Here is a 21,582-nt window from a genome sequence, read left to right as displayed (position 1 = left end):
ACATATGCGAGGTTTTCCGGGGTTCCTGATGGCCCATTTTCCTGGAACAAAGGGCCATCTCCGGGCCCTTGTCAAAAGGTGGAGGGGGACATTGAGGTTCTTTAGCGGCCATTGCCACCTCAACGATCGGGTGGGGCGCCCAGCTGCCGGCTTGCCTATGATCACCATGCCCTACCTCCGTGATCGCGGGCGCCTCTGATGGCGGGGTTCGGTCCGGTTCCCAAGCCACCAAGGACCGAACCACGACAGACTGCAGGGTCCAGGATGGGAGGACACTGCCTTTTTGCTATCCTTACTCCATTGCCCTTCACTGCTGACTCTAGAATGAAGACATAAATACCACAACAGAAAACACTCATCTGAGTTCTGCTAGACTGCCATCTTATTACAAACAAATGAAAGCAAAGGTTTAAGTGAATCATTTACTATTTACTTCACTTTCCTTCAGTGAGTGTGAGTTAAATTATATATTCGTGTTTTGGACTTTTAAAAACCTTCATTGTTCTATCTTTTAATATGATGCTTCATGTTCAGTTCTGGCCTCATAACAATAATATAGCATTTAGGGAAGAATATGCAGAACAGCAACCCAGCACTGGAGGCTAAGATACAGAAGATCTCCACAGCCACCATGTATTTCCCATTGGTGCTCAGATAGGTTGGAACAAAGGTCAGCCAAACACTGCAGAAGACCAGCATGCTGAAGGTGATGAACTTGGCTTCGTTGAAACTATCAGGTAACTTCCTGCCTAAGAAAGCCACGGCAAAGCTCACAATGGCCAGGAAGCCCATGTAGCCCAAGACACAGTAGAACATGGAGACTGATCCTTCATTACACCTCAGAATCTTTTCTTCAGTCATTGAGTGCACATCAAAGTCTGGGAATGGAGGATAAGTTATTACCCACAGTGTACAAATAGTGGTTTGAATAAAGGAGCAAGTAAGAATTATGGAGATGGACAACTGTTTCCCCATGAAGTTTCTCATCCTGGAGCCTGGTTTAGTGGCGATGAAAGCTAGAACCACAATGACGGTCTTGGCCAACACGCAAGAAACAGCCACTGAGTAGATGATGCCAAAAGTAGTTTGTCGAAGGAAACATGACAGTTTCCCAGGTTGGCCAATGAAAAGCAAAGCACAAAGGAAGGAAAGTAGGAGGGAGGTGAGGAGAGTGTAGGAGATATTTCGGTTGTTGGCTTTGACTATAGGAGTGTCCTGGTTCTTAATGAAGATGCCGAGTACCAAAGCTGTCATAAAGGAGAAGATTAGTGCAAAAGTGGCCAAACTGATCCCCAAAGGTTCTTCATAAGACAAGAAACTTATATATTTTTCCAGGCAGAAGTTCTGATTCGTATTTGGATATTGATCTTTTGGACACTGAAAACAGTCATTGGTATCTAAAAATGAAATGTGGATAGAGATACAAATAAGACCTTTGTATATTTTCCCACATTAACGTATATAGTTATGGAGTCCATAGGGCTGCTATATGGAAATCTTGATAATACATGAGTCCCGTGCTATTATTTTATTTATTTATTTATTATCAGGGTGGTTTACGCATAATATAGGACAATACAAGGAACTTAGGTTTTCCATAATGTATAGATAAACACAGTAATAATAATATTCACATTAATAACTGTAACAAAGGTAACTATAACAGTGCAAACAGGTCCAAGGGGCAGTATGCATGAGTTGTTTCCTGGGAGAAAGGGAGCAGGGGCACTTTAAATGTTCCTGGATTTGTCATGCTAATGAAAAAGGAACTTAAAACATCTGTCCTTGGTCAAGTAAACCTCATTAGTGAACACAACTTTCTAGTTTAGAAACTGGAAGTTAGTAAAACTTCCCTCTTATCAGAGCATATCATAACTGTATCTAGTCATCTGTTCAATCACGCAGATAACACACAAAATCACACACACGATGGGTTGTACAGCCTATTCTAGCCTTGCTCAACATTTCTACCATTGAGAACTCCATGAAATATTATTCCGGCTTGGAGAACCCATACAAGTGGTGGAATTATGTGGAATATGGTTGGGAAGCATGACCACCTGGGGGCCCACTTCTTCCTACTCTGTCCAGTCCCATAACTGGCCATGGGGAGGGGGTGCACATGACCATATATGGTCATCTCAAAAAAGTTTGTTTAAGAAATTAAAAAAATGAATAAAAATTAAATAACTTCCACTCATCCAGGCTGTCAAGAAACCCTAGGCTTTCACAAAATCCTGGTATGAGAAAGCCTGGCCTATTCTGTCCTATCTGCAGCCACCCACCACTGGAAACAAAATGGAAAATATGCTGATTTTTTCATATAAACCAAGCTTCCCTTGCACCTTCCAAGCATCATTCCTTGTAGGGTAAAAAAAAAATCTTACTACTAAAAACCACAAATGTATTCATGGGCTTAATTATCAAAAAAAAAAGTCATGAAATAGTTTGCAATGTGATGTTAGGGGAAGAAATAGGAATATTTTACAAAACTGGTATATATAACCCTTACCCTCCAAGACTGAAATCTTCCCCTCTGGACATGGAAGGCAATCATAGCAGCAAAATGGTTTCCCTTCTTTCTTTTTTTTACTGTAGCCTGAATGACATCTGTCATTGCACAGAGAAACGGGCTGCACCTGTCCATATATAAAATAGGCATTTTTTGTTTTTTTTACATTCTGGAAATATATTTGAAGCGTTAGTGTTTCACTACTGAATTTTATCTGTAACTAAACGATTTCTACTGTCATGGCCTAAAAACATCTCTTCTGGTATCCATTAATAAGCAATGGGATACATGATTCCAGAAGACATATTTTCATATACTATACAGATCTCAAGAAAACAAATTTATGACTGCTACCAGAAGGTGGGAAGTGCCATCACATCACATCATACTTACAGATATCCTGTGGGTCTTTTCAAGAAAATAGAAGATCAAGGGTGGTTTTCCATTGGCTGCTTTGGTGCAGCATCCCTGGATTTCCTTGGTGCTCTTGCACCCAAGGATTAACTAGGGGTAACCTCATATGTGATGTTATTGGGCTGGGATGGGCATTACAGATCAAGGCATCACATGGCATACAAATCCTGTTTGTTTAAATTCCAATTATGATCCACTGTTTGTTATAAGAATGAGACCCAGGAAAATCAACAAAGATGCACAACGAGTGTAAAGGATTTGTTTCAGTATATGAACAAGTTTTTGCAATGTTATGGTGTCAAATTGAAAAATATGATCAAAATGGGACTTATCTGATTAGCAGAAATCAGAGGAAGAACTGTTCCTAAACTGGAACTGGGAACCACTAATTGAACTCCAGGAAACAGAAATAATATGCTCTGAAAAGCATATAAAGCCCACCTGGTTAAACATTTGAGGCCAAATGATTGCATCGTCATGAAGGGTGAACATTTTGTCTTCTGGAACTTTTGAGCGTATTCTTCCAACTTTGACTCTGAGAAAGGACTCATTGGGAAATGTCACCCAGTTGATAATATCAAGTCCAGCCTCAATCTCCCCTTTCTGACCAATGGAAACCAGGTCCCCAGCACTGTTGTTGAATGACACCCTTTTCAGAAATGCATGGAACTAGATACATATGTAAGAATATCAGTACTTCATTATAGCAGTTCAGCATAGTGCAAAGAATCCAGTTGCAATTCTATTAATGGATAGAAAGCTGCCTTAAACAGGAACAGCTGCCTTAAACCCGAGTCTGCTGTCAGTACTGTTTACTCAGATTGGAAGCAGCTTTTCAGAGTCTCAGGCTGAGGTCTTCCTCTACAAATACATTGAGATTCTTTAACTGGTGGTTCTGGGGACTTAACCTGTGATCTTTTGCATGCTAAAAAAACACCTTGTTTCTTAGCTGTTGATCCACCCATTAAATGTAAGAACTGAAAAGTTATGGTAGCTTAATTAGTAAAATGCCTGCTTTTGAGCCAAGGGTTTATTTAGCAGTTTAGGGTCTTCTTGACTCTTTGATCAATTCTGGTGACCCCCCCCCCCCCCGTTTGAAGTTCTATCTAGGTATTACCTGCCATGGTTTTTGATTCAGAAATTTTCTTCTCCCTCCATCTGCCAGTGCTCTGTGTCTCAGCTTGGATGAATACATGTCATGTAATGCATGTGCCACCACATAGACAGCAATATAGATGCTGTAGCTGTGGGCAGTCATCCTCATTTCAAAGACTGAACCAGGAAGACTCTCCAGCTTCTCCTCCCCAGTGCAGATTTCCTCATCAGTCATGAGTTCTGGGGTCCTGGGCAATGAACAGCCAAAGACTTGTTTCCAGAAGTCTGCAATTAAGCCATCCTCATTTTCAGACATGGGGTCTCTTTCCCGGAGAAAATGATCAAATCCTGATACGTCCCTGGAGGGAACGGCAAAGTATAAAGCACCGTGGATGAATTCTAAGTTCCAATTTCTTTGAAATTGAAGTGAAGTAAAATCTACCTGGGCGGTCAAAATCCAGATTCTGGCTTTTGTCCTTCTTGCTATTTCATAAAATTCGTCAGCCTTGAGCAACATTCGAAAAACAACCATGATTTCAATTTCGCCATGTACCACCACAACTTTGGCTGTGCTTCCCATGACAACTGTGGATATTTTATAGGTTCCTTCTTCCATTTCAGATACAGAACTAGAAAAAGTCATTTGTGGAAAATTTGCTATGAAATCACAGCAGATACCATGCTCTGAAAATATGGGTAACACCTCTTGTACAAATTGTTGCCCGTAGTCATCATTCCCATGGAGCACCCCAATCCATATCCATTGGAAATAAAGCAGTAATTTCATAATCCCCATGTACTGACTGGTCCAACTGGGGAATAACGAGTAAAGGAAAGCCCCTTCAAATTTGTTGGTCTTCATTGGAGCAGAACCATAGAGGAGCTGAAGGAATGGAAGTAGAGAGCCAGAATTATTTTCTAATCCAATCATCCCTGCGTTGCTCAATATGCCAGGGACAAATGATGTCAATGCTACATTTTACCACTTGATACCAACATCTGCAATATAACTTTTGGCTTCACAGAGTAATGTTTGTTAATGATACTTAGCATGCAAAAGGAAGGTAATACAGCATAGTATAGACCATTATCATCATATGTACCAAGGTAAGCAGAATCCGGATTTGTATGGGAGACTACCATGTACCACCATTAAACTACATCTACTTCTCACATTGAAATCTCTTTGTTGATAGCACTGGAAATTGTTTGTAATTTAATGGAAAATATATAGCATCTGTACACAAAGACCCAGGCTAAGGCAGAACTAACAAAGTCATTTAGGCTGTGAAAATTGGTACTCTTCCCCTAGGTCTATTGTTGGAGCCAGGACCAAAAAAAGAACTACTATGGCCTTCATCCCTGATTCCTCTTCTTCTTGAGGTCCCTTCTTTCTTCTCCCACCTACCATATCACCCCCCGACAAGACTATGGAATTATGTGATACCAATTAATGAGCCAATTAAGAAGGCACAGGGAGCTGCGAATCAGCATAAATATTGACTTTAAATTGTTTTAAATGTCGCAATCTGAAACTTTCATATGTTGTGAGTCACCCTAAGCCTGCTTGTGAGGAGGAGTGGCCTAGAAATCAAAACATAATTTAATAACATTTTTAAGAATCAGATTATGTGCAATGATCTGCAATGAAGTGATGGTTGAAGGATTGCAGGGCTAGGCATGGAAGATGGGCAGTGGAGGCAGTGATGGCTGGGCAGGGATGGTGTTTAGCCTGACTTGATGCACTGCTATCGCCTCAGCCACCTATGTTCTACACTTAACCCTGCATTCCTAATTGTGGGGATGGCTGTGAAAAATGGATGGAGATGGCACAACAAGTAGGGCTCAGTGCTTCATATGGCCAGCTGCCATCTTCTGTGGCCACCAGAGGAATGGGTCTAGCCTGAGGCCTTTTAGCCCATTCATTGTTACCACTGCTGTCATGCATCTTCAGAGGCTGGGTCCATACTCCTGATGTTGGGGCAAGCCTTGCAAAATGGGCAGCAGGGAATGTGGTGGCACAGGAAGCAGGCCTCAAAGTTGGGCCTCATTAGGCACTGCTACCACTGCACATCTTATGCAATTGCATGGTGGCAGCTGGGAATGACCAATACTGAGCCCTACTCGCTGCACCTCTGCCGCCGCCACCTCAACCACTCGTCTTTCAATTCCACAGGAGGAATGGACAATGTGGCTGGCAAGGCCTGGCTAAGCCCTAATCACTTTGTTGACACTTCCTCTGCCACCCATCTCCTGAGGCCAGCCCCAATCTCCTGACAGTAGGACCGACATTGGAAGATGGATGGTGGAGGAAATGGTGGCTCAGATCGTGGCTTGACCAGTAACCACCACACGTCTGGAGAGCCAGTTTGGTGTAGTGGTTAGGAGTGCGGATTCTATTCTGGCATACTGGGTTTGATTCTGCACTCCCCCATATGCAGCCAGCTGGGCTTGCCACGGCACTGATAAAACTGTTCTGGCCAAGCAGTGATATCAGGGCTCTCTCAGCCTCACCCACCTCACAGGCTGTCTGTTGTGGGGAGAGGAAAGGGAAGGTGACTGTAAGCCGCTTTGAGCCTCCTTCAGGGAGAGAAAAGTGGCACATAAGAACCGACTCTTCTTCTTCATCATCATCTACTGGCGTGTTCCTTGGGGTGGAACAAACAGACGTCACGTGTGTAGTCAATTCCATTTCACGGGTTGAACCAGTAGATGTGTTTCCACATCAAAAATAAATAACTGTAGCTGTTGCAATGGTAATGTAAGGAGATCCATGTCAATTCCATTTTAAAGTTGGAAAGCCAAAAAAATTGGAATAGCAATTTATTGAATACCCATGATGGTATCATATTATGGCTTCAGTTCTCTGACAATAAGTGTCTAGTAGCACTCTTAGATGAGCCCTATTTTTTCCCCAAGTTCTCTTGAATTTGGCACTTCCTCTATCCTGAAAAAGAGCCTCTTGTAGTGCAGGGTGGTAAATTGTTTCCTACAAAAGGGGGGATAGTATAATAAGGGATGTACCTTTGGTATTTCCTACAGGCTAGTTTTGGCCTTCAGACCCTTCTTCAAGAAAAGGAAATGTTAATGGAAATGTTAATAGCCATTTTACCTGTGGAACCTTGAAAAGGCCCAGAATGTCTGCCACGTAGAAACATAAATCCGAGTTTGGTCCCCCCAACACTGCAACAAAATTGTTCTGGTTGTCACACTTGTAGTTCGGAATGAACCTTCCCTTTGTGGAGAGAAGTTCCAGGGCTGCATGATAAGTCAATCTTGGGCTAAAATAGTTATTGTACATGTGGATACCCAGAGTGCTGTTGGGTAAGAGTTGAGGATGTTCATTGATCTCCTTTACAGCAAACACCAAAGCCAGGATGTTCTGGTAAAGCTGAATATATACTCTGCAAGGAGAGAGAGAGAGAGAGAGAGAGAGATGCTGCATCCCAGCAAGTTGACTTAAGAAGATGATATTTTATATATTTCAGCAACAGCTTGCTTTACCAAATAAACAGAATGAAAAAAAATAAATTACACTTATGCCTGACAATTATGAGGGCTACCACATCTGGAAAATCTGGCTTCTCCAAATAACAGTTCCAACAGTGGAATAGTTCTGATATTTCTTCGTTTAAAGACATATATACTGGCAATAAAATGAAAATGACCTTTCCAGTGTTTATGGGAGTCTAATACAGAGTGTACGTAATCTCTAATGTGTTGTCTATGCTAGAGAAATGTACCCATGGAGTGCTAAATTTGACAGGCTGCCTCCATACATTTTAGGAAGCTTATATTTGAGACACAGGTATATTTGAACCTGACTTATAGGGACTCTGATGTTTGGTTCCTCAAAGTAAGGATTATCTACTCATTCATTCATTCATTCATTCATTCATTCATTCATTCATCCATTTATCCCATTATCCCAGTCATAGGTTCTTCATTAATATGCCGTGGACCAAATCCACACTTTATACATTCAAAATAAATCTCGTAGTACTGAGCCATATCCCTTCCTCTCAGGGTACAAACATATAGATTGGGCTAAAGTTTCTGTTCGATTAACCATGTACTCTTGACCTGTGTAACTGTGTTCTACTCCTAGAATGCTCTTTCAGTCAGAGATAAGATTCCATCATTAAATTAATAGCCTAATTTGGGATTCATTAAATTAAAGCATTAAAAGTAAGACGATCATGTTGATTTGCTTAAGGAATTCATGTATTGCAAGGCAGTGATTCACTAGGAGGGAGACCACGCATATGGGAGAATATATGGAGCATTTCATTACATTCTTTAAAAAATAATAAATCTATATTATGTGAAAAAAATCTTTCTTACAAGTTTGAATCTGAGGAACTGGGAGAGGGATATACTTCAAATCCAATGGTATCTGAAATCTGAAAAATGAGAGAAATGATGCCAGCAATGAGGAGGTCTCCTGATTGGTAATACTTGTGAAAAATATGAAGTGGGTGTTGACTCAAGCACTGGACAGACACAGATTCACATGCCTCCTGCCCCAGCAGCACTAATACGGAAGTGACAAATAGCACCATCTTGCATGGAAATCTTTCTTGTAGATACCAGTTCATCTGGTCACATTGTGAAAATTCCAGCATCCCTGAGTAGCACATCTTGAGATTGAAGGAAATTCACTAGAGTGTTCCAAAGCCAGGATGGTACATCACTGAATGAACAACCATGCTCTTTGTCTTAGGCTGAGAAAGTACCAATGCCATCTTTGAGTGCTTTTCACCCTTCCTAGTAATCACTGGAGATCCCATGGGATGGAGCAAGAAAAAGTGGAAGTAATGAGAATGAATTTGCTAATTACAGGGAAGGTTATTTGACTTCTCAGATTAACTTGTTTTCTGCAACTTTGCAGAAGACAATATGTTTACTAGACCTTAGCAGATATGTAATCTTGGCTTCCTGAGTGGTAATCAGACTTGTAATGAACAATGAGAAAAGAAATCAGGAAAACTAGACTTTAACAAGTGAAATAGTAAAGATGATACTATTCCCTTCTCTGTTACAAAGTATGTCTGTCTCAAAAGCTTTTGGGCAGTGAAAGGAAAAGGACAGGAGTGCCAGGGCTGGGGGCAAATTTCTTGGAGGAAAGATAAAGAAGGCATTGCCTAAGTACTGTAAATTCTGAGCATAGAGCTCCCAATGATGTCTAGTACTTCCTAGAAGTGGGAGTTGGTCTTTTGTAACTAGAAACTCTATGAAAAGTATGAGACTCAGAGTTGGAAGTGACCACAAAGGGCAATCCAGTCCAGCCCTCCATCTTCTTGACCTTCAAATTCAAACCTGAATCATGGTTGTTGACAAATAGATACAAAGATAAAAGGAAATGCTACCAAAGTATGAAGAAATCATTATCTATATTAAAATCTCTTTTTAAAATTATGAAGACTAGCAAAGACAATGTTACATAGCTTCTAAATATTAAAATCAACAAAATATATGCAGGAGAAATAAAGAAAATGCCTTATGTATCATTAGACCAGTTGTTGAATACTCTAATGATTAGCCAAACTAATCCGCCATTTAACCTCTATAGTCTCTATGGTTGTTTGACAAAATCAGTTTGAGATGTTTCATCCTAAATATGGGGACAATCTGATGTTATTAGAAATAAAGTGCATACTCAAATCTGATTATATAATATACTAGAATTAAAGCTCCTTGTAGCTGATACAACAGGAGCTAGCAGGGTGGGGGGTATAGCAAAGAGAGAGGGAGGTAAAAAGGAAGAGAATGATTAAGATGGAGAGAGCTTGGCAATGGTAAGAGGAAAGGGAGGCATTGTCCAGTTTGTAAAAGTTGAATATGTCTGTTGTGTGTTTGTGTGTGTGTGTGTGTGTGGGGGGGGGTTGTAATGGCATGGTGGCAAATGAGGTAGCGGGTGTGGAGAGATGGGGGTCAAAAACCTGTGATTTGGAATATTAGTTGAGTGTGGGAGAGGACTTAGCTTTGGGAATTTTGGAATAGTGGTTACAGATGAGCTTTTAAGAGCCATGTCTTCAGATACGTGAAGAGAAAATCAGACTGGAGACTCTTCTTAAGGGGAGATTACATGACAACCAATTCCTTCCGGTTCTGCATTCAATCGCATTTCCCTTCTTGTGTGAATTAGGACACATACTCCAAAATGTCCCCATTCCCTAATCCACAAGGGGTAGTCACAGTACACAGGTGTCCGCCTTGCTCCTTCTGTCTCCATTTTTTCACTGTTGATAAAATGTTACATGCTTCTTTCATGGTTGTTCCTTTGAAGAAGAACTGGATTCTTGTACCCTGCTGTTTAGTACCAAAAGGAGCCTCAAAGTGGTTTATAAATACCTTTTCCCTTCGTTTCCCCACAATAGACAACCTGTGAGGGATATGGAGCTGTGAGATGTCTGAGAGAATTGGAAATGGGCCACAGTGACCCAGCAGGCCTCAAGTGTCTCAAAGTAGTTTCCAATTGCCTTCCCATTTTTTCCAATAACAGACACCCTGTGAGCAAGGTCGAGCTGCGAGAACCCTGTGAGAACTAGAAATGGCACCCAGCAGGGCAAAAACAAATAATTATGCCTAACTTATACAAACCAACATAGGGAATCCTAACCAAAAGACTGAGTAAAGGGTCTTATTTATTTATTAATTATTTATTTAGATTTATATACCACCCTCCCCGAAGGCTCAGGCTTATAGCTGACAGTGTAACTTACTGAACTTATCCTTAGACATGTGCTTTGTGTAAGTTCAGTTAAATCAATCTACTTTACACTTGCATGATTAAGAGCAGCAAAACTTTATCTCTGTAACTTTGGAACTAATTCTCTCACATTAAATTGATCTGGTAACTTGATATTATGTTAACATCAGTGGAATATAAAAATAGAGCTTGGGAACATAAGCGGTGGGAATGTGTAAAATGGAAATCCAACAATTGAGCACAATAATAAAAGGAAAGAAAAAAGGCATCTCTCATCAGAATAATTAATTAATGTAGTTCCTGAGCTGGTGGAAATAGGCCATCCTTGTCATTGACCCACAAAAAAGAAAATTTTCATATATGTATATGTCATACATATGTCATGTCATGTATATTTTGTTTTTCACTGAGAGGTTTTTTTTATCATCCCCACAAAAGAGCCTTCCCAAATGGCTAAGAGGTAACGTTAGCCCAATAGCATCTAATTAAGACCACGTAGAGAGAAGAAATTATTGAACCCACAGTAAAGGGTAGGGGATGATAAGGTATACCTTGCAATGCCTCCAGGAACCTCAGAACAACTAACTAGGGAGGAATAAATAAAAGTTAAAATTAATCATTATTTCCCCCTAATGAGCAGAAGTCGAAATACAAGCAAATTTTATTCAAGAGAAATAAGACATCTCCCCCTTATTAGGGTGGGGGATATTCAGCAACTCTAGCAAAATGTTGGGAGCATATCAAGACAAATATCATTTTGTTCAGCCCTAACTGAAGAAAGAAGCAAGATAGCCTAGCTGCTACCCCTCTGTGTTTACTAGTAACTGACATTAGCTGGAAAGGATTTCAGGGTCCAGGATGGGAGGACACTGCCTTTTTGCTATCCTTACTCCATTGCCCTTCACTGCTGACTCTAGAATGAAGACATAAATACCACAACAGAAAACACTCATCTGAGTTCTGCTAGACTGCCATCTTATTACAAACAAATGAAAGCAAAGATTTAAGGGAATTATTTACTATATACCTCACTTTTCTTCGGTGAATGTAAGTTAAATTATATATTCGTGTTTTGGACTTTTAAAAACCTTAATTGTTCTATCTTTTAATATGATGCTTCATGTTCAGTTCTGGCCTCATAACAATAATATAACATTTAGGAAAAAATATGCAGAACAGCAACCCAGCACTGGAGGCTAAGATACAGAAGATCTCCACAGCCACCATGTATTTCCCATTGGTGCTCAGATAGGTTGGAACAAAGGTCAGCCAAACACTGCAGAAGACCAGCATGCTGAAGGTGATGAACTTGGCTTCGTTGAAACTATCAGGTAACTTCCTGCCTAAGAAAGCCACAGCAAAGCTCACAATGGCCAGGAAGCCCATGTAGCCCAAGACACAGTAAAACATGGAGATTGACCCTTCATTACACCTCAGAATCTTTTCTTCAGTCACTGAGTGCACATCAAAGTCTGGGAATGGAGGATAAGTTATTACCCACAGTGTACAAATAGTGGTTTGAATAAAGGAGCAAGTAAGAATTATGGAGATGGACAACTGTTTCCCCATGAAGTTTCTCATCCTGGAGCCTGGTTTGGTGGCGATGAAAGCTAGAACCACAATGACGGTTTTGGCCAACACGCAAGAAACAGCCACTGAGTAGATGATGCCAAAAGTAGTTTGTCGAAGGAAACATGACAGTTTCCCAGGTTGGCCAATGAAAAGCAAAGCACAAAGGAAGGAAAGTAGGAGGGAGGTGAGGAGAGTGTAGGAGATATTTCGGTTGTTGGCTTTGACTATAGGAGTGTCCTGGTTCTTAATGAAGATGCCGAGTACCAAAGCTGTCATAAAGGAGAAGATTAGTGCAAAAGTGGCCAAACTGATCCCCAAAGGTTCTTCATAAGACAAGAAACTTATATATTTTTCCAGGCAGAAGTTCTGATTCGTATTTGGATATTGATCTTCTGGACACTGAAAACAGTCATTGGTATCTAAAAATGAAATGTGGATAGAGATACAAATAAGACCTTGTATATTATCCGACATTAACATATATAATTATGGAGTTCATAGGGCTGCTATTTGGAAATTTTGATAATACATGAGTCCCATGCTATTATTTTATTTATTTATTTATTTATTTATTTATTTATTTATTTATTTATTTATTTATTTATTTATTTATTTATTTATTTATTATCAGGGTGGTTTACGCATAATGTAGAACAATACAAGGAACTTAGGTTTTCCATAATGTATAGATAAACACAGTAATAATAATATTTACATTAATAACTGTAACAAAGGTAACTATAACACTGCAAACAGGTCCAAGGGGCAGTATGCATGAGTTGTTTTCTGGGAGAAAGGGAGCAGGGGCAATTTAAATGTTCCTGGATTTGTCATGTTAATGAAAAAGGAACGTAAAACATCTGTCCTTGGTCAAGTAAACCTCATTAGTGAACACATCTTTCTAGTTTAGAAATTGGAAGTTAGTAAAGCTTCCCTCTTATTAGAGCATATCATAACTGTATCTAGTCATCTGTTCAATCACACAGATAACACACAAAATCACACACACCATGGGTTGTACAGCCTATTCTAGTCCTTCTCAACATTTTTACCATTGAGAACCCCCTGAAACATTATTCCGGCTTGGAGAACCCATACAAGTGGTGGAATTATGTGGAATATGGTTGGGAAGCATGACCACCTGGGGGCCCACTTCTTCCTACTCTGTCCAGTCCCATCACTGGCCATATGGTCATCCCACAAAAGTATGTTTAAGCAATTTAAAAAATGAATAAAATTAAATAACTTCCACTCATTCAGGAAACCCATCCAGGCTGTCAAGAAACCCTAGGCTTTCACAAAATCCTGGTATCCTGCCTATTCTCTTCTATCTGCAGCCACCCACCACTGGAAACAAAATGGAAAATATGCTGATTTCTTTCATATAAACCAAGCTTCCCTTGCACTTTCCAAGCATCATTCCTTGTAGGGTAAAAAGAAATCTTACTATTAAAAACCACAAATGTATTCATGGGCTTAATTATAAAAAAACAGTCATGAAATAGTTTGCAATGTGATGTTAGGGGAAGAAATAGGAATATTTTACAAAACTGGTACATATAGTCCTTACCCTCCAAGACTGAAATCTTCCCTTCTGGACATGAAAGGCAATCATAGCAGCAAAATGGTTTCCCTTCTTTCTTTTTCTTACTGTAGCCTGAATGACACCTGTCATTGCACAGAGAAACAGGCTGCACCTGTCCATATATAAAAGACAGGAATAGGCTTTTTTTTTTTTTTACATTCTGGAAATATATTTCAAGCTTTAGTGTTTCATTACTCAATTTTATCTGTAACTAAACGATTTCTACTGTCATGGCCTAAAAACATCTCTTCTGGTATCCATTAATAAGCAATGGGATACATGATTCCAGAAGACATATTTTCATATACTATACAGATCTCAAGAAAACAAATTTATGACTGCTACCAGAAGGTGGGAAGTGCCATCACATCACATCATACTTACAGATATCCTGTGGGTCTTTTCAAGAAAATAGAAGATCAAGGGTGGTTTTCCATTGGCTGCTTTGGTGCAGCATCCCTGGATTTCCTTGGTGCTCTTGCACCCAAGGATTAACTAGGGGTAACCTCATATGTGATGTTATTGGGCTGGGATGGGCATTACAGATCAAGGCATCACATGGCATACAAATCCTGTTTGTTTTAATTCCAATTATGATCCACTGTTTGTTATAAGAATGAGACCCAGGAAAATCACCAAAGATGCACAAAGAGTGTAAAGGGTTTGTTTCAGTATATGAACAAGTTTTTGCAATGTTATGGTGTCAAATTGAAAAATATGATCAAAATGGGACTTATCTGATTAGCAGAAATCAGAGGAAGAACTGTTCCTAAACTGGAACTGGGAACCACTAATTGAACTCCAGGAAACAGAAATAATATGCTCTGAAAAGCATATAAAGCCCACCTGGTTAAACATTTGAGGCCAAATGATTGCATCGTCATGAAGGGTGAACATTTTGTCTTCTGGAACTTTTGAGCGTATTCTTCCAACTTTGACTCTGAGAAAGGACTCATTGGGAAATGTCACCCAGTTGATAATATCAAGTCCAGCCTCAATCTCCCCTTTCTGACCAATGGAAACCAGGTCCCCAGCACTGTTGTTGAATGACACCCTTTTCAGAAATGCATGGAACTAGATACATATGTAAGAATATCAGTACTTCATTATAGCAGTTCAGCATAGTGCAAAGAATCCAGTTGCAATTCTATTAATGGATAGAAAGCTGCCTTAAACAGGAACAGCTGCCTTAAACCCGAGTCTGCTGTCAGTACTGTTTACTCAGATTGGAAGCAGCTTTTCAGAGTCTCAGGCTGAGGTCTTCCTCTACAAATACATTGAGATTCTTTAACTGGTGGTTCTGGGGACTTAACCTGTGATCTTTTGCATGCTAAAAAAACACCTTGTTTCTTAGCTGTTGATCCACCCATTAAATGTAAGAACGGAATAGTTATGGTAGCTTAATTAGTAAAATGTCATTTAGCAGTCTGGGGTCTTCTTGACTGTTTGATCAATTCTGGTGACCCCCCCCCCCCCGTTTGAAGTTCTATCTAGGTATTACCTGCCATGGTTTTTGATTCAGAAATTTTCTTCTCCCTCCATCTGCCAGTGCTCTGTGTCTCAGCACGGATGAATACATGTCATGTAATGTATGTGCCACCACATAGACAGCAATATAGATGCTGTAGCTATGGGCAGTCATCCTCATTTCAAAGACTGAACCAGGAAGACTCTCCAGCTTCTCCTCCCCAGTGCAGATTTCCTCATCAGTCATGAGTTCTGGGGTACTGGGCAGTGAACAGCCAAAGGCTTGTTTCCAGAATTCTGCAATTAAGCCATCCTCATTTTCAGACATGGGGTCTCTTTCCCGGAGAAACTGATCAAATCCTGATACGTCCCTGGAGGGAACAGCAAAGTATAAAGCACCGTGGATGAAGTCTAAGTTCCAATTTCTTTGAAACTGAAGTGAAGTAAAATCTCCCTGAGCGGTCAAAATCCAGACTCTGGCTTTTGTCCTTCTTGGTATTTCATAAAATTCGTCAGCCTTGAGCAACATTCGAAAAACAGCCATGATTTCAATTTCGCCATGGACCACCACTGTCCTGGCTGTGCTTCCCATGACAACTTTGAATAATTTATAGGTTTCTTCTTCTGTTTCAGATGCAGAACTAGAAAAGGTCATTTGTGGAAAATTTGCTATGAAATCACAGCAGATACCATGCTCTGAAAATATGGGTAACACCTCCTGTACAAATTGTTGCCCGTAGTCATCATTCCCGTGGAGCATCCCAATCCATATCCATTGGAAATAAAGCAGTAATTTCATAATCCCCATGTACTGACTGGTCCAACTGGGGAATAACGAGTAAAGGAAAGCCCCTTCAAATTTGTTGGTCTTCATTGGAGCAGAACCATAGAGGAGCTGAAGGAAAGGAAGGAGAGTGCCAATGATTACCTAATTCAATCAGCCCTGCATTATTTTGTCTCTCTTATTGCTATGAGGTTCCTTGGTCAGCATGTATAATGTGTCTCTGGTATTTCACAAGGCCAATTTCCGCCTTCAGACCATTAAATATCTTCTAAAAGCAAAGGAAATGTTAATGACTGGTTGTCATTCCATGAACCATGAGGCCTCGGGGGCAGAGAGTTCAGGCAGTGAGAGGAGGCATGGAGATTCCACATGAACCTTCCCTGAAATTAGCCAGCAGCTGGGCAGTGAAAGACAGGGAAAGGGAAGGGAGAATTTAAGGATGCACAGATTCTCCTGAAATATTTTTTTTCGAGGTTTAAGTAATAATATAGCCTTTGTCCCCTTATACTCATATACTCATTATGAAACAATTTCCTTCAAAAGGGGGGATAGTTTAATAAGGGATGTACCTTTGATATTTCATACAGGCTAGTTTCAGCCTTCAGACCCTGAAGCCGCTTCTACAAGCAATGGAAATGTTAATGGAAATGTTACTGGCCTTTTTACCTGTGGAACCTTGAAAAGGCCCAGAATGTCTGCCACGTAGAAGCATAAATCCGAGTTTGGTCCCCCCAAAAATGCAACAAAATTGTTCTGGTTGTCACACTTGTAATTCGGAATGAACCTTCCCTTTGTGGAGAGAAGTTCCAGGGCTGCATGATAAGTCAAACTTGGACTAAAATAGCTGTTGTAGATGTGGACACCCAGGGTGACGTTGGGTAAGAGTTGAGGATTTTCATTGATCTCCTTTACAGCAAACACCAAAGCCAGGATGTTCTGGTAAAGCTGAATATATATTCTGCAATCAGAGAGAGAGAGAGAGAGAGAGAGATGCTGCCTCCCAGCAAGTTGACTTAAGGTGATATTGTATGCATTTCAGCAATAGCTTGCTTTACCAAATAAACAGAATGAAAACAAAATAAATTACCCTTATGCCTGACAACTACGAGGGCTACCACATCTGGAAAATCTGGCTTCTCCAAATAACAGTTCCAACCGTGGAATATTTCTTCCTTTAAAGACATACATATGGGCAATAAAATCAAAAAGACCTAATTCAGAGTGTATGCAATCTCTGATGAGCTTTCTATGCTAGAGAAATGTACACAAAGTGTGCTAAATTTGACAGGCTGCCTCCATACAGTTTAAGAAGCTTAAATTTGAGACACAGGTACATTTGAAGCTGGCTGATATGGATTCAGATCTTTGGTCCATCAAAGTAAGGATTATATACTCATTAATGAATTAATTAATTTCCATTATTGACATTCTATAGCATTACCTACTCACACTACTGCCAGCTGGTCCCTAGGATCCCGGTCAGAGGTTCTTCCTTAATCTACTCTAAAATCCTTTAGCTGAATATGCCATGCATCAAATCCACACTTTCTACATGTAAAACAGATCTCATATTACTGAGCCACATCACCTGTCAAGGTACAAAAATACCGATTGGGCTAAAGCTTCTGTTTAACTAATGATATACTCTTGACCTGTATAACTGTGTTCTATAGCTGGAATGTTCCTTGAATTAGAGATAAGGTTCCACCCTTAAATTAATAGCCTAATTTGGGATTCATTAAATTAAAGCATTACAATTAAGAAGATCACATTAATTTGCTTAAGGAATTCATGTATTTTAAGGCAAAGGAGGGAGACCATACTTATAGGAGCTTATATGAAGCATTTCATTACATTAAAAAAAAAAAGGAAATCTATGGGTACAAAATCTTTCTTACAAGATTGAATCTGAGGGACTGGGAGTGGGATATGCTTCAAATCTGATGGTATCTGTAAGCTGAAACATGAGAGAAACAATGCCAGCAATGAGGAGGTCTCCTGATTGGTAATACTTGTGAGCGATAGGAAGAGGGTGTCTAGTCAAGCACTGGACAGACACAGATTTGCATGCCGCCTGCCCCAGCAGCACTAATACGGAAGTGACAAACAGCACCATCTTGCACGGAAATCTTTCCTGTAGACACCAGTTCTTCTGCTCATACTATGAACATTTCATCCTTCCTGAGTAGCAGATCTTGAGATGGAAGCAAAAACACTAGAGTGATCCAAAGATGGTACAGTGTAGAGCATCACTGAATAAAGGGCCTTGCTCTTTGACCCAGTACAGCTCTGGGTGGCCGTGGTAGCACCAATGGCATCTTTGAGTGCTTCACCCCTTCCGAGTAATCACTGGAGATCCCAAGGGATGGAGAGAGAAAAACTGTTAGTTATGAGAATTAATTTTCTAATTGCAGGGCACGTAATTTCCTTCCTCAGTTGAACATGCTCTCGGCAACTTTGCAGAAGACAATATTTTTAGTAGAGCTTAGCAGATATGTAATCTTGGCTTCCTCAGTGGTAATCAGATTTGTAATGAACAATGAGAAAAACAATCAGGAAAACTAGACTTTAACAAGTGAAATAGTACAGATGATATACACCCTCCTCTGTTACAAATTAGGTTTGTTTCAACTGCAGTGAAAGGCAAAGGGCAGGAGTGGGGACATCCAGGGCTGGGGACAAATTTCCTGGAGGAAAGATAAAGGAGGCATTGCCAAGTATTGTAAATTCTGAGCATAGAGTTCCTAGTGATGTCTAGAACTTCCTAGAAGTGGGAGTTGGTGTTTTGTAACTAGAAACTCTGTGAAAAGTATCAGATTCCCAGAGTTGGAAGTGACCGCAAAGGGCAATCCAGTCCAGCCCTCCATCTTCTTGACCTTCAAATTCGAACCTGATTCATGGTTGTTGACAAATCAATACAAAGATAAAAGGAAATGCTACCAAAGTATGAAGAAATCATTATCTATATTAACATCTCTTTTTAAAATTACGAAGACTAGCAAAGACAATGTGACACAGCTTCTATATTTTATTATGGGGAGAGTAAGGGAAGGCGATTTTAAACTGCTTGGATACCAGGACACATGAGGAAAGGTTGGGGGAGCTTGGTCTGTGAGAACTGGGTATGGCCCACAGTTACCCAGCAGGCCTCAGATATCTCTAAGCAGTTTAAAATCACCTTCCCTTACTTTCCCCATAACAGAATACCCATGAGGGAGATGGGGCTGAGAGAGTTCTAGCTCATGGTTTGGTGTAAGTTTAGTGCCTCACTTGGAAACTGTCAACCCTAAGGAGAGGTCTCTCTGTGCACAGCAGTCTTAACCCTAGACAGGTTTATGCACACTTAGGTAGTGTGGAATTCCAGAACATGAACCCTGTGTAGTAGGCCTCAAGTAGTACGGCTTATCAGAGCAGTATTTTAAGTGAGAAGGGGCTTTTCTGTGGCCACCCTGTCAGCCAACTGTTTAACAGAAGGGGAAAGCTTTCCCTCCCCCTCAAAAGGAAAGCACAAGTACACCCACAGACTCCTCTGTTTTGCTCTTGGAAACTCCTCCCTCCCCTCAGTCAGGGGCTGTCAAAGGCTCCTTCAGAGCAGGCCTGAAGAGGGGGGGAGCGCACTCATTAGCCACCTTTATGGGGACATACCAGAACTCTCCTTGTTTCTCAGAATGGAAATTGAAAAATATGATCAAAATGTGCCACCCCATTGAACCTTCACAGAATCAGAATCAGACAGAATCAGCCACTCTGTCAGATGGCTCTCCAGCCTCTGTTAAAAAATTTCCAAAGATGGAGAACCCACCACCTTCTGAGGAAGCCTGTTCCAGTGAGAAAGTGCTCTAACTGTCAGGAACTTCTTCCTGATATTTAGACGTAATTTCTTTTGAATTAATTTCATCCCATTAGTTCTGGTCCATCCCTCAGGGCCAGGAGAGAACAACTCTGCAGGCTCCATTTGGAGGTTGGTTGTCCCTGGTCTGAGAATATTCCTTGAAGTCTGGAAGTGAGGCCTTAAAAGTGTGCCCCTGCAGCCACCTCACACCCCCTGACCTCTTTCAGGTCCAGAAAACATTGCAGAGAAAAAGTAAGGTTGCCAGCTTGGTGTAGGTTCATGTTCTGCAATTCCACACTACCTAGGTGTGCATAAACCTGACTACAGTCAAGACTGCTGTGCACAGAGATACCTCATCCTAAGGTTGCCATCTTCCAAGTGAGGGATCTTCCAAGTGCCATCTTCCCACCTCCTTCACAGGGAGTCTGCTATGGGGAGAGGCAGTGAAGGCATCTTTGAGACACCTGAGGCCTGCTGGATCACTGTAGGCCATTCCCTGTTCTCTCACATTCCTCACAGGTTGTCTATTGTGGGGAGACAAATGGAAAAGGTGTTTGTAAGCTGCTTTGATACTCCTTCGGGTAGTCAACAGCAGGATACAAACATCCAGCTCTTCTTCTAAGGAGGAATGAGTTACCATGTAATCTTCCCCTAAGAAGAGTCTCCAGTCTGATTTTCCCTTCAGATATCTGAAGACATGGCTCTGGAAAGCTCATCTGTAATCACTATACCACAGTTCCCAAAGGTCAGTCCTCTCCCATACTCAACGAGCATTCAAAATCACAGGTTCTTGACACCCATCTCTCCACACCCATGCCTTCATCATGCCACCACAGCCTCCCACACAACACACACATTCAACCCCATGCCCTTACAGACTGTACAGCTTCTCCCTTCCTCTTCCCACCACTAAGCTCTAGCCCCTAGTTAGAAATAAAGTGCCTTCTCAAATCTGATTATATTGTTTATATTCAAAAAGAACATGTTCAGTGGACTCTATTTGCCCTTTGTTATGTAAGCAAATGTTATCTGCTATTGGAAACTTTTAAATTTTACTTCCAAGTATGCCAGATGTAGGACATTATACTGTAAGAGAGTCAAGAGTCTTCTATAAACTGGATTAGTGATTGTGATGCGGTGTGTGGGGTCCATTTGACCCCTCCCCTTTTGGCCCATTCTGTCTATGTTTGCAAGAGTCAGGAGCAATTCTTCTGATTTACAGCTTTATTCTTTTACCTTCCCTGTATACTCCACATGCCAACACTCCTTCCTCTCCTTTCAACTCTCTTTTCCACCAACCCTTTGTTCTCACCCTGTTTTCCCTTTATATCCCCCATTAGTCCTACCTCCCTCCTCTTTTACGGGTTTCCCCACCCTTCTTCCACCCCAGGTGTCTGCTAGGGAGTCATCCACTTTTGATTGGGTTGCTGGTGCTGATAAGTAAGTTTTTCTTTCTTTACAGGTTCTTTCTCACTGGCCCTTCTCTGGAGTTCTAGGGGCAAGTTGCTCTACCAGCCCTTTCATATCCTTGGGCAGCTTAAAGAGGTTTGTTGAAGTTTTCTTCTGGATTATGCTCTCTCTGCTCTTCCCAATTAAGTGTTCCCCTCAT

The 21,582-nt window shown here is 40.8% G+C and overlaps 2 protein-coding genes across 2 annotated transcripts; both read right to left on the bottom strand.

Moving 5' to 3' along the window:
• Window positions 1-504: 504 nt before the first annotated feature.
• LOC143825321 (vomeronasal type-2 receptor 26-like) lies at window positions 505-8,661 on the bottom strand. The gene is made up of 6 exons (XM_077313346.1): window positions 8,366-8,661; window positions 7,134-7,425; window positions 4,044-4,904; window positions 3,368-3,595; window positions 2,513-2,639; window positions 505-1,397 (listed from the first exon to the last, which is right to left on the bottom strand). The coding sequence occupies exons 1-6, from the start codon at window positions 8,659-8,661 to the stop codon at window positions 505-507; spliced, it is 2,697 nt and encodes an 898-aa protein (XP_077169461.1).
• Window positions 8,662-11,831: 3,170 nt separating this feature from the next.
• LOC143825320 (vomeronasal type-2 receptor 26-like) lies at window positions 11,832-18,257 on the bottom strand. The gene is made up of 6 exons (XM_077313345.1): window positions 18,040-18,257; window positions 16,808-16,985; window positions 15,392-16,252; window positions 14,737-14,964; window positions 13,876-14,002; window positions 11,832-12,724 (listed from the first exon to the last, which is right to left on the bottom strand). Exons 1-6 carry the CDS (start codon window positions 18,255-18,257, stop codon window positions 11,832-11,834), a joined length of 2,505 nt encoding a protein of 834 aa, XP_077169460.1.
• Window positions 18,258-21,582: the final 3,325 nt, after the last annotated feature.

This window comes from Paroedura picta, chromosome 16 (genome assembly GCF_049243985.1).
Source record: "Paroedura picta isolate Pp20150507F chromosome 16, Ppicta_v3.0, whole genome shotgun sequence".
NCBI classification, from domain to species: Eukaryota; Metazoa; Chordata; class Lepidosauria; order Squamata; family Gekkonidae; genus Paroedura; species Paroedura picta.
This window is presented reverse-complemented; position numbering and strand designations above follow the sequence as displayed.

Coding starts and splice junctions, on each gene's coding strand:
- LOC143825321 (XM_077313346.1), bottom strand. CDS start 8,661: ATGTGCTACTCAGGGATGCTGGAATTTTCACAATGTGACCAGATGAAC. Junction 4,905..7,133: donor GCCTTTTCAAGGTTCCACAG/GTAAAATGGCTA, acceptor CCATTCCTTCAG/CTCCTCTATGGTTCTGCTCC. Junction 2,640..3,367: donor GGCCTCAAATGTTTAACCAG/GTGGGCTTTATA, acceptor ATATATGGACAG/GTGCAGCCCGTTTCTCTGTG.
- LOC143825320 (XM_077313345.1), bottom strand. CDS start 18,257: ATGGTGCTGTTTGTCACTTCCGTATTAGTGCTGCTGGGGCAGGCGGCA. Junction 16,986..18,039: donor AGTCCCTCAGATTCAATCTT/GTAAGAAAGATT, acceptor CATCTACAACAG/CTATTTTAGTCCAAGTTTGA. Junction 14,965..15,391: donor TGAATCAAAAACCATGGCAG/GTAATACCTAGA, acceptor ATATGTATCTAG/TTCCATGCATTTCTGAAAAG.